The 15,627-nt window shown below is 47.9% G+C and overlaps 5 protein-coding genes across 5 annotated transcripts; 3 read left to right on the top strand and 2 right to left on the bottom strand.

The window, feature by feature from the left end:
- The first annotated feature begins 3,411 nt into the window (after positions 1-3,411).
- Positions 3,412-5,081, top strand: BT62DRAFT_633016 (terpenoid synthase). The gene is made up of 6 exons (XM_043181697.1): positions 3,412-3,668; positions 3,716-3,829; positions 3,886-3,902; positions 3,955-4,275; positions 4,330-4,497; positions 4,554-5,081. The coding sequence occupies exons 2-6, from the start codon at positions 3,742-3,744 to the stop codon at positions 4,959-4,961; spliced, it is 1,002 nt and encodes a 333-aa protein (XP_043033752.1). The 5' UTR covers positions 3,412-3,668; positions 3,716-3,741; the 3' UTR covers positions 4,962-5,081.
- A 2,175-nt stretch (positions 5,082-7,256) lies between these two features.
- Positions 7,257-8,768, top strand: BT62DRAFT_1012911 (uncharacterized protein; the record flags this gene model as incomplete). Its single annotated transcript, XM_043177989.1, has 13 exons — positions 7,257-7,281; positions 7,331-7,389; positions 7,446-7,513; positions 7,563-7,590; positions 7,639-7,755; positions 7,803-7,861; positions 7,911-7,921; positions 7,979-8,025; positions 8,188-8,275; positions 8,304-8,337; positions 8,393-8,425; positions 8,474-8,617; positions 8,684-8,768. 13 exons carry the CDS (start codon positions 7,257-7,259, stop codon positions 8,766-8,768), a joined length of 798 nt encoding a protein of 265 aa, XP_043033753.1.
- Positions 8,769-9,130: 362 nt separating this feature from the next.
- BT62DRAFT_1012912 (uncharacterized protein) lies at positions 9,131-10,267 on the bottom strand (the record flags this gene model as incomplete). The annotated part of the gene is made up of 5 exons (XM_043177990.1): positions 9,131-9,208; positions 9,275-9,636; positions 9,696-9,831; positions 9,872-10,114; positions 10,190-10,267. The coding sequence occupies 5 exons, from the start codon at positions 10,265-10,267 to the stop codon at positions 9,131-9,133; spliced, it is 897 nt and encodes a 298-aa protein (XP_043033754.1).
- Positions 10,268-10,619: 352 nt separating this feature from the next.
- Positions 10,620-12,859, top strand: BT62DRAFT_938215 (uncharacterized protein). The gene is made up of 3 exons (XM_043187486.1): positions 10,620-11,205; positions 11,255-12,272; positions 12,324-12,859. The coding sequence occupies exons 1-3, from the start codon at positions 10,654-10,656 to the stop codon at positions 12,461-12,463; spliced, it is 1,710 nt and encodes a 569-aa protein (XP_043033755.1). The 5' UTR covers positions 10,620-10,653; the 3' UTR covers positions 12,464-12,859.
- A 521-nt stretch (positions 12,860-13,380) lies between these two features.
- BT62DRAFT_938217 (NAD(P)-binding protein) lies at positions 13,381-15,254 on the bottom strand. Its single transcript, XM_043187487.1, has 6 exons — positions 14,717-15,254; positions 14,459-14,663; positions 14,245-14,404; positions 14,006-14,190; positions 13,792-13,953; positions 13,381-13,744 (listed from the first exon to the last, which is right to left on the bottom strand). Exons 1-6 carry the CDS (start codon positions 14,808-14,810, stop codon positions 13,675-13,677), a joined length of 876 nt encoding a protein of 291 aa, XP_043033756.1. The 5' UTR covers positions 14,811-15,254; the 3' UTR covers positions 13,381-13,674.
- Positions 15,255-15,627: the final 373 nt, after the last annotated feature.

Here is a 15,627-nt window from a genome sequence, read left to right on the forward strand (position 1 = left end):
TGTTGATGAAGCGAAACGTTAATAGTGGCAGTGGGACAGGTGGTATCAACTGGAAGGACATCATTCGTACTGACTCATCTGTCGACGCAGGGGCATCCATAACATGTTAGGCAGTTGTGCAGCCAATGGGCGAGAGAGGTTGGGAAATCATCACCTGCGGTTGATCGCGGTGATATTCAAGTGCGATCGGGAAGTTCCCTTTTGGAAACTACGTGGCGCCAAAACAGGTCCTTTCGGTTCTTGTTTACACTCTATCGCTGACAGCAAAGGAGTAAATATGCCGTTTCAAGTATCTTTGATGGCAGAAGGTAGTTGTGATCGGGAAGTCAGTCCTCCGAACCCTATCTAGAGAAACTCAGGTTTTTGAAGTAAATGGCTTTAATTACGGTACTACTGTACGAAACTAAAGCTTGTCAGCCCTATTAAATAGCTCGCCAATTTTGGACCAAAGATATTGGCAGGTGGTTCATACATCCGTATTTTATCAAGATCTCATAAATGCTCTATATTCTACCCTGCTCCCGCATGGAAACGACCTTCGCTCCTGTAGAATCCTACTACTCTTTGAAATTGTCATTTGGACTGACCATCCCCATGGCAATCGAGCCTGACAACAACGAAGTGGAATGATTGCGTTTCTCGCAGCACTGATCCACACGGGAAACATCCTGCAAGATAAGATGCAGTCTAAATACCGCGGAATTGCCACTCGAGTGTTATCACTTCTTCGACAATGCTTTCACTCGTCGATAATTAATGTCTGTATGTCAAGAAAATACAGGTCAGGCAGGGTACACACTATTGATATTGTGATTTGCTCCTTCTTCCAAACTAGCCCATTGATATAAGAACTGCCAACCAACAGTAGTGTAATTAGGTGAATGCGGAGAGAATAATTTTCCTCCTAACGAGTGTCATGGTTGGTCTGTTAATCGTACCCCATAAAGTCCAGCTCTTCGATCTTTCTCTGCACAAAAAATAGGACATCTGTCTCGGATCCCAGGTACCCATTTGTCTATTCCGCATCGCTCATTGGGAACTCTTTTGTTATACTGTTGGTTTCCACTAGTGGAGGGATCCGCGGCCGTTCCATTTGTAACCATTTATCCCGGGCCTTAATCAAGGCCTTGTATACTAAAAGCAATCATCGCCTTATAATCTAGCAAAATCCCCTGGTATCGCCATAAAAAATTGACTGTGCGCCCTAATTTTATCACCCTTATTGAATTGACATTGCATCAGATACAATTTTTCGTGACTTCGCCGTCATATTAAAAAATATATATGCTCATTAATGGATGTCCCAGCCCCTCCTAGACCTGCAGAATCTACCAAGACAATCGTATATACCAGCGGTCAGCCGCTTCACGAATTAATTAGCATGGCGCCACAAAACCGAAGACGGAGGGCAATAATCCTGCACTATATATGTAGGCTTTCATCCCTGCAGCAGCAAATATACCGTCCTTGTCGATTGGACAACAAGTTGCGCATCAATGAAGGGCAATTTAGCGTCGGACATTCGGACATTGGATCGAGCCTGGACTCACCGACTTGGAGATATTCTGGAGCTGACCCTGTGATGGATCATTCGGATGATCTTAGTCTATAGATGCGCGCCACCAAAATGAATTGCAGAACAATATTTAAACCAATAACAGGATATGTAGAATACGATCACCCCGTGTCATCGGTGCAAGTAGGTATCTCGACTGGGCTTTCTCCGATATCTGACAGAGAGCTGACCGCATGTTTCCAGAACAGTGTGCTACGTGCATAATACCTGAAATGTGATCAAGGGCTGCATATGAAATTGACTGTCTAACCATCTCCCGACATTTTCGGAATTCTTCACTTTGTTAAATGACAATTATGATCCCAGCAGATTATCTTGGCGCAAGGATATCTTGTGTTGATTTTATCTTCGAACAAGAAGAATTCCCTCTCATCGCCTAAATGCTCTGCGAGACTACGCGTTTGCTCAAGCATGCCGTTGTCACCTGACTGTGTCAAGGACGGTGCCGATTCCCTATCTCTTCTCATCATTACACGGCACGGAATTCTCAGGCACACCTGACGCAAGGAAAAAGGTAACTGCATTAATGCGAAACTTAATCCTCACTAAGTACTCTCTGGCCAACCCATTTTCTATCTTCTACCATTTTAGCGCAATGGAAAAGGCCATCCATAACTTCCTCGCTTTCATTATGGCTCTATTTAAGCTGAAAAGTATCTTGCCATTCCCTCTTGTCGTGCTTGGATGCACTCTACCATATCATTGATATCGTTTCCAACAAATCTTACTTATTGAGAAATGGTGCTCGGGTCTCTGCCAAATGGAGCTGGCTAGGAATGAAAGAGATCTAGTAGATCATCACAGATGTTGTTGAAAATGAACTAATTTGCCGTCCCGTCGGTACTCCAACAAAAGGCTGCAAATATGGCCCGGCTCGCATATCCGAAGACAGGGTCTTACAGATATCTCAGTGAAGCTCGATTATTGAGGAGCTGCAATATCAAATCCTTTAGTATCGGCCGTATGTGCTGGAGACGGAAAAAGTGATCACATCTCTACAATAATAGAATTGCAGTACATGCCGAGTCATATTTTGAGCAGATGTGACTCATTGCGGCCGGCGGTTACTTCCTGAGTGTCGTCTTGCTAATATAATAAATATCGAAGTCTAACCTCGGTTACAAGTACATTCAGGGCCGGCCACGTGTAGTCGCGAACTGCCACCGATTGGTACCGATTGTTGACTTGGTACTGACGACGATGACCTTCAGGTTCTCTGCCTCAATTCCGTCCGAACGTACTGTCCCTCCGAAAGATATACTCCTAATGTTCTTTTTACCGTGACGCAGCGCCGATTTTATCCAGCTTAGAAATCGTATCCTACATGTTGACGATTTGAACAGCGCTGAGTATTTGCTCTGCATTCTTACTCCCTGCGTCCAGGGCCGGCCTCCAAAATATAAGCGTACGTCTGTTGAGTCATATCATCAGGCGCGGAACTCAAAACACTGGTTTTATATTAGGCACTACGTACGGGCGCGTCTGACGCTTACCCATAAGGAGCTCGTTTCATTCGTTGATATTTGCTGGGGCTGTGTGGGTGAGTACTAAGCAGCCGAGGTCCGTAAAATATAATGAAAAAAGACGGGCTACAGCGGCCATTCTCATCCGTGCTGCGTTGTAGAGACGGGAAAATACCCGATCTGCACCCGTTGGTGCTGCGAATAATTTGCAACTGACGGCTTCGCTTAGCCACAGGATCTACGAGCGGAAAACGGATGCAGTATAGCCTCTATGGGTCTCTATTTTCTCTTAGCTGCAAGTCGCTCCTTGTCTAGTTTTCAATGAGGATGAAGGAACTTCGGGCCGACTTAACCTCTCAAAATATGATGCAACGCTGCCTCGTGGTGCTTGTTATTCTAACCTGTCTTGTACCTGAAACCAAACCCGGCAGACTTTAAGTTTCAAGCAATGCTATGTTTCTATGTTTTTGTTGTCCATTGTCTTATATCGGTCTCACGCTCTACCTTTCTTTCTGCGGAACACTCGGGCGCGGAATTTCAAAGACGAAATGGAGATACCCGCTTACAGATGGCTGTGAGATCTTCTTTGCGACGCTGATATCGGATATTAGACGAAAATGGGACGTAGGGTATATAAAGCACCTTGCAGTACTCAACTTCCTCACTGAATCTTCAGCGGCCTCTTCTAAGCGAACACCTGCAATGACTTTATCTACTTCGACGCGTCCTAGACGTGGCATCCGACGTCGAGACATGCCCTCCTGGACGTCAGCACTCTCTGGTCTTGCTGGTAAGTTTCCTCATGCTCTTAGTCGATTCTGTGACTCATCCACTATTTTTGTAAAGGTCATCTACTAGCCTTTGTGCGCTGCTTCAGTCGATATTTCATTTTACAGACCTTAACATTTCGTACAGAAACAGAGGCATGCATCGAAGGAAGCCGGTCACACTATATTGTCTTTCCTGCATCACTTTGACACGAGCAATCTGCCTTCCATTTGGGACCCAACGCTACAATCTCTCTGTATAGTAGAGGCCGAGCGCCGCGGCTATTCGGTCGAGGTGCTCAAGCCTTACCTTGTCTTGGGGCTGAACATTACCACCGCCGCATACCATTACATCGACGATACCAACGTCAAGATGTTCATTTCATTCTTCTGCATGTTCTTGATATACCTCGACGACGTCTATCCAGACGATTCGGACGCGTTGGGTGGAGTTCCCGATTTCACCAGGGTTTGTACATCTCTCTAATCGCAATTTCGTTGACATGTTGATCCAGCTATGTAGCGTTTCACATCATCAGAGAAGCAGTCGAGCAAAATCCTAAACGACTTGGCTGATCTTCTCACCGAAAGTTCTCAGCACTTCGGCAAAGTCACTGCAGACTTCATCGTCCACTCCGCCTTAAAGTTCATTACCGGGCTCATCTTAGAGGTCCAAAGCAAGTTCGAGCCGGTGAGTAACCCACCCCACCTGCGTCGCTCGATACAGTGGCTAATTTGAATTCACAGACGCATCGAGTTGAGGAATACGCCATATTCCTCCGGGAGCAGTGTGGGCTCGCGGAAGCCTTTGCCATGTTTATTTTCCCCAGAGACCTCCCATACCAGTTGTACATCCAAGCTCTCCCTTCTATGCGCGATTTCATCGACTTCGCGAATGACATCCTTTCGTTCTACAAGGAGGAGTGTAGTGGCGATACCAACAATTTCATATCTCTGCTTGCTCAAGCGCGTCGCTCACCGAAGATCAAAGTCCTCCGCTACGTGGTGAGGCAGTGTTTGGAGGCATATGAGAGGACGTTGCGTATCCTGTCGCCACATAGGGAGGCGCATAAGGCTTTCAGGAATTTCACGAGCGGGTATTTGGCCCTTCATTTGGGCATGAAGAGATACAGACTTAGCGAGCTGGGTATATAGTACGATTTCCTCCTCTAATTTATGAATTATTAAGATACTGTACTTTACGGGCCACTGGCATAATCAGATACCCATCCTTTTCAAAATTTCTTTATCTTTGTACTCGAATATATGATGACGGACAGTTATTTCATCTTAAATTCAAGGCGGTTGGAGTCGTGACTCGTATCAAACAGGAGAGGCACTGCCAGGTTTTCAAGTTAATCCGCGTCAGTGCTACCCAAGGCTCCTGGGTAGCGTTACCTACCAACCTACCCAAGGTGCTTATGTAAATCAAGCTCATAGCCTCCAATCAGAAGCATAAAGATCTGATAAGAGATAAGCATATTGCCACATTTGCCAACATAATAATATACTAGTTCGCGCTTTGACTGCCTCGCGTGTAGATTATCATACGAGTGAGAAGCATACTTGCTACCTAAACTCGCCGTATCATGCGCATAACAATATACTGATATAATACAACATGGAAGGGAGAGCTACTTAAGCGTGCCTCTCGCGAGTATGATTCCGGACGACCGATTTCCCACATCATCGTCCAATACCAATGACGACACATACAGTATTATTCCTGTCTATATATTTAACGATATCGCTGTCACTGCCCAGTTCCAGCGTTATCAGCTTGATCAAAGGAAAGCTGCGGTATTTTATATAACCATGAAAGCAGCAGTAGGGGTGTGAGTGGCGTAGGAGATAGAAGCCGCCGAAAATCAAGAACGGGAAGTGCGGGGAGGAGATAGAAGTCGCCGGACCTCGAGACTCAGAGAGGGGAAGCATGGTTCTGGTGATTGGCGGAATGCTTCGCGATGCGCGATCTGGCAGTCAAAGCCGGCAGAAGTCAACGGCTACGAGAATGTCAAGATGGAAGGACGTCCGAATGGTTCTGAACATTGCGCTGCGGCGGAACGTCAATATAAGTACACATACGAGTTCAAAGACACACTAGTGAGTGCGTACGCGATGAAGGTCATATGAGCAACAACTGCATTCAGTTTTCATCATTTCCTGATACAGACGGCAAAGTTCACATTTGTGGCTGAGGAAGAGTGGAGCAAAGGGACGCACTTGTGATCATGGGTATGATGTTCGATGTCTTGATATCACCTCAGGCAGGGTGATTTGAAAGATTGATACAGCGGACACTCCACTGCTTGGGAAATTGTAGGCAGACTCCGAGTTATCGAGATGGGTTGAAAGTGATATGTCGCTGATAATCGTAGGAACTGAGTTTTGGCACGACGAATTTCTTTTTGACATTGAGAAGGAGTGTACTGGTTCCGGTCAGGCGAAATTGTTCCTTAGGTTGTATTTTATTTAACTCCGATCGATCCAACGGAATCAACGACCTTGGACGTGGAAGCCGCAATCGAGGACGGATCCACTAAGAAAGCAAAGCTACCAGTAGTTCGCGTCGACCTCGTAAGCATCTTCCACCAGAGAAACCTTTATAGAAAAGTAGCTAAGTTCCACGTTCTGCATTCTTGAAAAACGAGTTATGCATGTGGGCCGCTTGTCGGAACAGCGGAAGAGAGAAATTGCCGCAGCCCTGAATTCGGACAATGCCGTGAATTGCCGCGGCTTGATCGACGGCATTGGATGTCATGTGATGACCTTGTTTGCTGTCTTCTCTTGTCTTCTGCTGTTCTCTCCATCGTCTCAGCGTCGGTTCATTTCATCATCCCGTTCTCTACATCGCATCATCGCGCACTGTCCGCCACCATGAAGCGCACGGACCATCTCTCGATCCTCTCCCAGGCTATAAAAACGTGTATCACCGCCAAACTTTCTTTCTTCCCTTCTGCTATCATCTTTGCTTACCTTGCATGACCTTTGTGTCCGTCGTCGCATTCTCCGTCGCCTCGCATTTGGGTCCAGGATGCCAGACAACTCTCAATAGTTTGTCATTATGTTCCCTGTTTTATTTATCTGCGGCTAGTCTCTCCAAGACGCAGTTCTCAACAGGAGCCTTGGCCATATGTAACGAGCATGTACTCACGCCTCTCTGGGTATCACACGCCTCACCTGTCGTACAGGTCCACGATGCGTATTCCATGACCACTGCCTCCACGTTGCCTCTACCTAAGGATCTCGCTGAGGGCCTGCTCAACGAGAGCAAGCATGCACTCGCCCGCACCCCAACAACGCCTAAAGAACTGATTCAGTCTTGGTTTCCTTGGACGAGGCCTCCACTGTCGCCGCATCCTGACACTCTGGGTTATCACTGTCGACGATATCATCGAGGTCAAGTCAAGGCCGAGGACGTTTAGTCGGTGATAGTAGTAGTGCAGGCGCATGTTCGTCGACTGCTGGCGTTATGGTATGTACATGTTGCTTTTCGTCTGCGTCGACTAACTCCAAAACATAAGCACGCGATCTCCATGGTCGCGATGGCGGAAGGCCCATCATTAACGCTCCGCGGTCTTTCGTATACTACATTGCAAAGTACATACGAGAAGAACCGTGACCACTGCGGCATGGCAGTCACCAGAAGAAGCATTTGAAACTCTGGACAACGTCTTTTTGCGATACGTTGTTCACAGCTGCGCAAGGTTCAATGAATCCAAGTTCATGCTTGCCCTGGTGACATTGGTCCTGTAGGATTTCATCTCATTGTCGACAATCTGAAGTACGTGCGATGGCTGTCCACCCACAGAGGAGCATCTCATCTCTTCAGTACACTACGCTAGGCATAATGGTTACTGCCCATTTACCCAGTGGTAGGGCAACCCGTCAAGTACTGTTACCCTCGATTGAACGGTGTTTTCATGTTTCCGTCTTTTATAAATTCAACGTGAGTACATCTTTTATACCTTAGGTACTGCTGACGTTTCTGCTTAGTTCGTCGACGTACCGGCTTTTACGTTCGGCGACGAATCTGGCCCCATTGGGGAGCCATTGTACGTATTACATTTTCCCCAGTAAGCCTCACACTGATATCGTTCTCAGATTTCCCAACTGTAATTTCCCTTCCTTTCCACTTTTTTTGCGCCGACTGGAGCTGGGATTCGGCTGAGGCCAGGCCATCATTGCGATCGTGCTCTTCGAACCCATCACTAACAAGGTATATTACAAGACCAAATGCGATGGATCATGATTTGACGATAGTACAAAGAGGAAGCTAATGTGATCATGGATTACTTGCCCTCGTCATTATAGCTCACGTTCTCTTCAATAGCAAACACCAAGAATGCAGAAGCTCGTTCTGACTCTGGAGTGATTCAAGCGACTTCAACCCCTTTCCATCACAAATGCCGTCTACGACGACGAGGCACAAATCAAGGGATTTACGGAAGAACTTAGAACATTGATAGGTACGTGTGTTATTGACGCTGCCTTCAGGTCAGCGACTGTTCGAAATCCTCGATGCTGAGAGGTCATCTTGAGACGCCGACGAGACCGTAGACACTGAACAATTACAACGACGGTAGTCCCGCACAAAGGAAGGCAATCCTCGCGCCCCAGTGAGGGGTTTATATAATCAAAAATCGGATTTGATCCGCATGTCATAGGAAAGAGAAGACGCCGGAAGCCAAGGAGGATTTTAGGTGGAGAAAGAATTCGCCGAACTTCGAGTCTCAAGCGCGAGGAACTACAATTCTAGCTGTTGTTCGCGATGTTCCTGCCTATCAACTGAGGCAGGCAGAAAGAAAACGGTATCAGAATGGCAAGGATGATTCTACCAATCGTTGACGTATTGCAGGGCTGCTATTTTGCGTCAGTGTGATTCAAGTCCAACTTTTCAAGGTGTACATGTACGTGTCGAAGGCATCCACGTTTATTGATGCGAGTAGCGAAATTGCCTGATTGGACGCTGGGGAAGAAGCCACGTGTGTCTCGACTTTTCCTTTTGTGTTGTACTAATAGTAACAGGACGCTCTTGTTGTCTCGCACGTGTAATATTCTTCGGCCAATTAGAATACGGCACCATAATTATATGTCAGTGGTGAGTGAACAGTCATTCGTTGTCCAGCACCCATTGAAAGATATTAAAGTCTTTATACCCAAGATCCGGTCAAGTACGAACGTGGTGTTCGCTGAAACCTCGAATCAGTTATGTGAACGCCAAAGCTAGCAGAATCTAGCTTCTAACTTACAAATACGCAAAAGACAGAGAAGCTGCCGGGGTATCAAGAAACATCCACCCTCAAGGGCAAGGAGCCACGATTTTAGTGTTTGGCGGTATTATTCGGTTTCTGTGCGAAGAGCGTATCTTCGAACTTGGTGATCGTTGAAGATGCGCCTCCCTATCTGTCAATCACTGGGGTCAAATTGAAACACCTTTGCATTACTGCTGTGCTCCGTCAATGCACGAGTTCTCGCATGCGCCTACATGATGAAGGAAGCAAGAAACAGATGGAGAGCTGTGTTTTCAACTTTTCCTGACACGAGCACATTCGTTGCCAGATTGGAATATGGAGAAGAAGTGTGGCAAGCGGATGCATTTTACCGGAATAGTGAGCTTGAGGCTTGAGCAGCGCTGCCTTGGTATCAAGAGTATGATGGAAGATGACGGATAGCGGTTCTTTGGAATTTGTTATTTCACTGTTTAGAGTTGACGAGGAAGAGACGTTGCGATCCGTGATAGGCAGATTCGACGAATTGATGGTGGTGAAAATAACTGAGGTGGGCTGGCTGGGTTCTGAAGCCAAGGTGATAGGTTTTGGCTGCGAGACTTGTAGTTACACGTTCACGTGTTCGGGCACTGCTGTCATTCGAAGGTATAAGCCGTACTGCGAACAAGCAAAATTAATACCTTCATGCTGCGGTTGCTGAACCTAAAATACGTTGTTAGGGCGGTTTGGGGAATGTTCAGGATGATTGCCGTCCTTCGGCGCAGATCAAACATAGCATCGAGAGATGTACAAATCTAGGATCCTTGGCATAGCTGCTCTCCCAGTTGTCCTTACCAGGTTGAACGCCCTATTCCTCATTTGACGCCCCATCCAATTCGTACGGAGATGCAAGAGGCGGCGGTGGAGTAGAGACTGGTGGGAGCATCGAATCGTAGGTCGGAAACGCGGGTGGCTCTTAGCGTACTGCGCCGGAGAAAATGCTAGGTTATTTAAGAGTAAAGGAATGTGAAGCACAGAGAAGAAGGTGTATTTGGTGAGGCGAGTAGCGTAATGATGGAGTCTATTTACCCACGCAAACTATTATATTCGTCGATACTAGAACAAGTCGAAATGAGTAGCCGGAGAAGCTGATCATGATGTGATGAGAAAGACGGCTTGGAAGCAGTGCCATATGATGAAGAAAGTTTCCTCGATGGCGCTCGATACTTCGGAAAGTCGCGAGTGGTCCATAACGTACGCCGCGTGTGGGGTCAATGGTTACATGATATGATAACGAAATAGTGCAGGACCGTCGAGTGGAAGGACAGGTAGAATGCAAGGAATCCCGGGTTGCTGTCGTCGGGGCGGGAGTAATAAGGAAATGAAGTATACACTTAATCCGTTATATCCGTGGGTACGACAAATCTCACACCAGGCCGTTACGCCACAATTTGAAAGCGGGGAAAGCATGCACGAGAAAGGAGACTAATGATGGGAGGTGATGCACGGAGAAGGAAGGTAGAATGAATAGGGGCAGTGAAGGTAATGACGTCATATCGCCATGAAATTTATTATTACTAGCGTTGTGGGCAGCAACACTCGGATCCCACGGTCCAGCACCCACCCTGCCTCCTGCCATGGTAGTCGCTGCGATGGATGTCCCCGAGCTGATATATCGCGGCGACATGTCGACCTCATCGATATCGTCCCACTCACACGAGCTCGTCACGCCATCGACATCCCATCCAGCCCCCAGGCCCCCCAGGAACAAGCTAAGAAAACCACCTCCACCTGGTTCACCCTTTTCCTTCGTATTAGACACCCCCCCTTCATTTTCTCATTTCCCCTACTCGTTCTCTTCGATGAGCACGAGGCGGCTGAGGAGCCCGACATCGAGTCCTGTCGCTAGTACAGTGTCTGCCCCTAGCACCCTGACCTCGCGGCCGGAGACGGTGACCTCGTATGGGAATTCGTCGACGACGCCCTTAATACGACCCAAACGAGCGGCGTCGATGCCGTCACGGAAACTGACGAAGCAGAGACCGACAGAACCGCCGACAACCTCGGCGCCTCCAAAGCGAAGGGCGACACTTTCCTTCAATTTTCGGAGGCGCAAGGTATCGCAGACCCCGCCCCCATCCAGCTTTTCCGCCGTTAAACTTGCACAGTGTACTCCCACTCTTTTTCCAGTGAGTCTGCTCCCCCGCGCTCCAATTAATTCGTTCATCTGTACCATAGAGACGAGGCATGTTTACCTTAGGCTCAGATAATGACGACCAGGAAGCTCTTCCATCCAGCCCGCGTCCCCCCCTTGTTCCTAAAGACGCTTCCCCCTCCTCCTGTTCTGGCTGCTTCTCAGAAGATGATGAGGAAGATGAGCTTGAACTCAAACGCCGACGCCGATGGACTCTCATGACCGACGACGCCATTACGGACGAGGCATTCGCAGAGACCGTGTTCAGCCTCACTCGGTGCACCAGTTTCGAATACGAGTCATATGCCAACGATGATGATGCAACGGATACGACATGCAATGCCAGTGTTCCGGAACGACGGTCCAGTTTGATGGCACTATTTACGACAAGAGATCTCTTGAGGACCGAGAGGCGCTACCTCAACCATCTATATGACCTACTGCGCTCATCGCCACATTCATACGGGGAGGAGGAAGGCGTACCGTGGCCATCGCATCCCTCACCGTTGCTCATGCATACCCGGCTGATCGCACTTATCGATGTTTCTCAAGCTCTCCTCGGAGCGATGGAATCCGATCCCTCGGTCGCCGGAATAGCCGGCGCGTTCGTAGCGATGGAAGACGAGATGGGACATGCACTTAGTGGGTGGTGTGCCGTAGTCGGCGGCTGGTTCGACGAGGGAGTACAGTTCAAGAGGCAGAGGAGGCCGTCAAAAGGACCTAGGGGAAGCGAGAAAGATTTGCCGTTTTTGCCGAATTCGACTACGGAGAATAACAAACCCAAAAGAAGTTCGACGATGCTGTCACTAGCGCCCAAAGACCTATGGCGCAGCTCTACCTTCAGTGATTTATCTGTTTCCATGGCCCCGAAACGGTGCTCCACGCTTCCTTCATCTGCATCCTTACTGCCTTCCCCTGGAAGGTCTGTATCGTCGAGGATGAAAGAAACATGGCGGAAATCCCTTCCCTCTCTCCCACCTTGGAACAAAAATGTCCAGACCGTGCGAGACCGAGCCATCCTCCCTGTGCAGAGGGTTACGCGTTATATTTTGTTTTACCGAGGTTTGTAGGTTTGATTTCGGGGTGTATTTCGATACTGACTTTGGTTCATAGATCTATTGAAGCATACCGAAGGGTCCTCACCTTCAAGGGGGGTGGTAGAGGAAGCTGTTGCTGTTGCAGGGAGGATCGCAAAACAATGCGACGACGCCCAGGGTAATGAACGGCTGGTGGTGGGCCCGATGACATTATGATCAATCACTAGATTTACTTACTCATTATTTGGTTGTACTGTTAGCTTTCTTGGTCTTTCATTCGCTTTCGTTCTTGTTGAACTTCGATACCCCATACTTTATAATTGTAACATGTTTCTAGGCTGAACACCCAACATTGATGATAGACAGGAAGTTTGATCTATATTTGCGGGATTTTGTCAGCAGGGAGAAGGGAGACAAGAATGTGAGAGCGAGAAGGAAGAAATTCTATAAAGTCGGGGAAAAGGTTCGGAATAATGAGGTACGGGATAAGCTTCTGCAAGAGCGGGAACGCAACTATGATCAGGCACATTGGAGGGAAATGATATCAAGTGGGTCGCGAACGCAGACACGAGTGTAGTAATATGATTTCGACAGGACAGCTCAAAAGAGGAGGCAGCTTCGTCGTGAGGGCGGGAGTATTGCAACCGTGACCGGGGTATGTAATATGTATATCGCGAAGGGAGCTTGTACTCACACGCCCCTGAAGCCTCGACGCCTTTCTTGGCGTTCAGCATGGTTTCTTTGTGAGTAAGCAAACTCATCATCTGATAACATCAAGTGTTGCCGACCCTTCAAGGCGCGAAGCGCCTTGTTACGTTCACAAAATCAATGGCGGTAAGACGCACTTGCTCCGTCTCAAAAGGTAAGGTCATTAGGGAACTTACTTTGCTTTGATAAGGAAAGGGAACAAGGTTGTCATTTTGTCCAGCAGCTTGATGTCGGCTACCGTCAGAAGTTGAAAGCACACATTGGAAAGGACTGCAGCAAGCTGGCAGGGAATACTTCAGTGATTGGCTAGAAGGCTCGCACTGGTCCAGTACGGTTTTCGAGTAGGAAGGATGGAATCACAGAAAATTCGTGCCTGTGTTTATACTTCCTCCGAACTCCGACGTCCGACCATTTGAGTGTCACAGCCTAAGAGGGTTATTTGAAGAGAACAGGAATATTGATACAGGAGCAACCGAGTTCATAGATGAGATAGAGGGCAATGGTAATCGCGTGGACATTAAGGACGTTCCAAGGAAGTTCAGAACTGATAAGGACACACTGTAATCTGAAGAATCTCTTGAACGTTAAATCTATGCTGAGAACACCCACCCCCTACTTCTTCAGTGCTGTTGCCAATGTCCTTGGTTGCCATTACATATGTGCAAAATGAGACAGAAACGCATCAAATAAAGTGGGAGACCTTAGTCGTTTGTTTTTTCTTAAATACCAGCGCCTCCGGTAACTTCCAAAGTGTGGCCTGAAACGTAAGATGCGAGCGGAGATGCGAGGCTGCAAACATTAAGAGAGAAATATTGGAGTGAAACAGGATTACTTACAATAGCATGGCGGCGGCAGCTTCATCTGGCACACCTCCGCGGCGAAGCGGAATGTGGGAATATTCCTCAGGAGACGAAGACACTCCAGCCCCGGGCACACCTAACGCTACTTTCTTGCCGTCGATTTCTATCGTTGCCCCAGCTTCCTTCACAGCTGTTAGCCTAATAGGAAGGATATGTAAGCTTGAGGTGAAAAGGCAAGGATAGTAGGCACCTTGTATGCACCAAACCGAAGGCAATGGTATTCGCGCGCACACCAAATGGACCCCACTCTTTCGCGATTGTCTTGGTGAGACCAATAACAGCAGACTTGGCTGCAGCATAGTTTGCTTGGCCAACATTCCCGTGCAGGCCGGAAGTGGAGGAAACATTAATTACGGAGCGGTTTTCCGTGGAGCCCTGAGATCGGAGGTTGCTCACCGTCGGAGGGTAAAAGGTCGGAGCGCTGCTTACCTTGACTCGGAAATAAGGTGCTGCCTGCCTCACCAGCCTAAACGGCGCGCGCACGTGAATCTTGAGAATCAGGTCAAAAGCCTCATCTGGGGTGGTATGCAGCATCTTATCAAATGTGAACCCGGCGTTGTTGACGATGTGATTGATTTTTCCAAAGGCCCTGGATTGAAAATGAGTTGTAATGTTCGAGATTCAAGGCAAAGTGAACACATACTTGACTGTAGCATCGACGATATTTTTCGGAAAGTCATCTGCGCCGACATCGCCTGCTACCGAGAGGACGTTCACGGGACCTGCAAGAGCCTCAATTTCGGCGGATACGGAGATCAGTTTGGTTGCATCGATGTCACTGATGACGACTTTGGCGCCTTCTTTAGCAAAGAGTAGTGCAACGCTACGTCCGATGCCTTGGCCGGCGCCTGGAAGTTTGATGAAATTTAGCTGTTAATGATAGGTACAAGAAGTTGCCCACCGGTGATGATTGCGACTTCGTTCGCCAATAGACCTCGGCTATGTGTGTTGCTGAGGTGGCCTGATATTTGAGAGAGGCGGTTGTTTGAGGCCATGTCGTTTGTGTTCGCTGGCTGTGATAGAAGGAAGAGACCCCCGAGTAAAGTGGTGTGAACATGACCGGCTCCGGCAATCTAATTGCCGAAGATGCAAGACCCGATGGACCGCTATGAAGAACTGAATTTGCTTGTGATCCTTTTTTTTTCTTTCAGGGGGAAAGGGTATCTTTTCTCCCAGAGCGGGAAGAAATGTCATCAGAGGCGAGCCTTAGAACTGAAGCTCCCGTTGATGCGTATGATGCCAACAAAAGACGCGAACCTGTGTTGATAGGAAGGGAACTTGCAATTGCGAGACGTGTCCAGACAACCATTCAGACTGCTAGTACGGATAATGATAAAGCCTGAGCGATATACGGTGAGCAACGCTGCATTTGAACGTCAAGAGCGGATGTAGTACGCAGAGAGTTGAGGTCATCATCGACGCGAAGGGAGAAGATGTTTGTTTGTTTGTTTGTTTGGCCGCTTTCCTCGACTCCGCCACTAATCTACTAGTACAACTACATCTATTGGCAAGCTTCTTCTACTACCACTCGACGCAGATAAGATTAAAAAAATGCATGGGTACTGCCCTCGGTGACATAAGACGGGCCCTCAGTAAGATGATGATGAAAAATGCTGTAATTTTCGGTGAGCGTGCTCTGTAGCCAATTGCTTCTGTGACTGAACGCTAGCCTTTTAGTAGATTTTCTAAGGATGGCGCTGTGATGTCAACGCTTCCTACATGGAAAGAGCGCGATCCACGTCCATAACTTGATTCCTTGCTGTTGATGATCGGTAGATTCAAGGGTACTCAGGGAGGGTCAAACTTATGGAG

The sequence above is a fragment of the Guyanagaster necrorhizus genome (assembly GCF_019112545.1).
Source record: "Guyanagaster necrorhizus MCA 3950 unplaced genomic scaffold BT62scaffold_52, whole genome shotgun sequence".
Taxonomy (NCBI): Eukaryota; Fungi; Basidiomycota; class Agaricomycetes; order Agaricales; family Physalacriaceae; genus Guyanagaster; species Guyanagaster necrorhizus.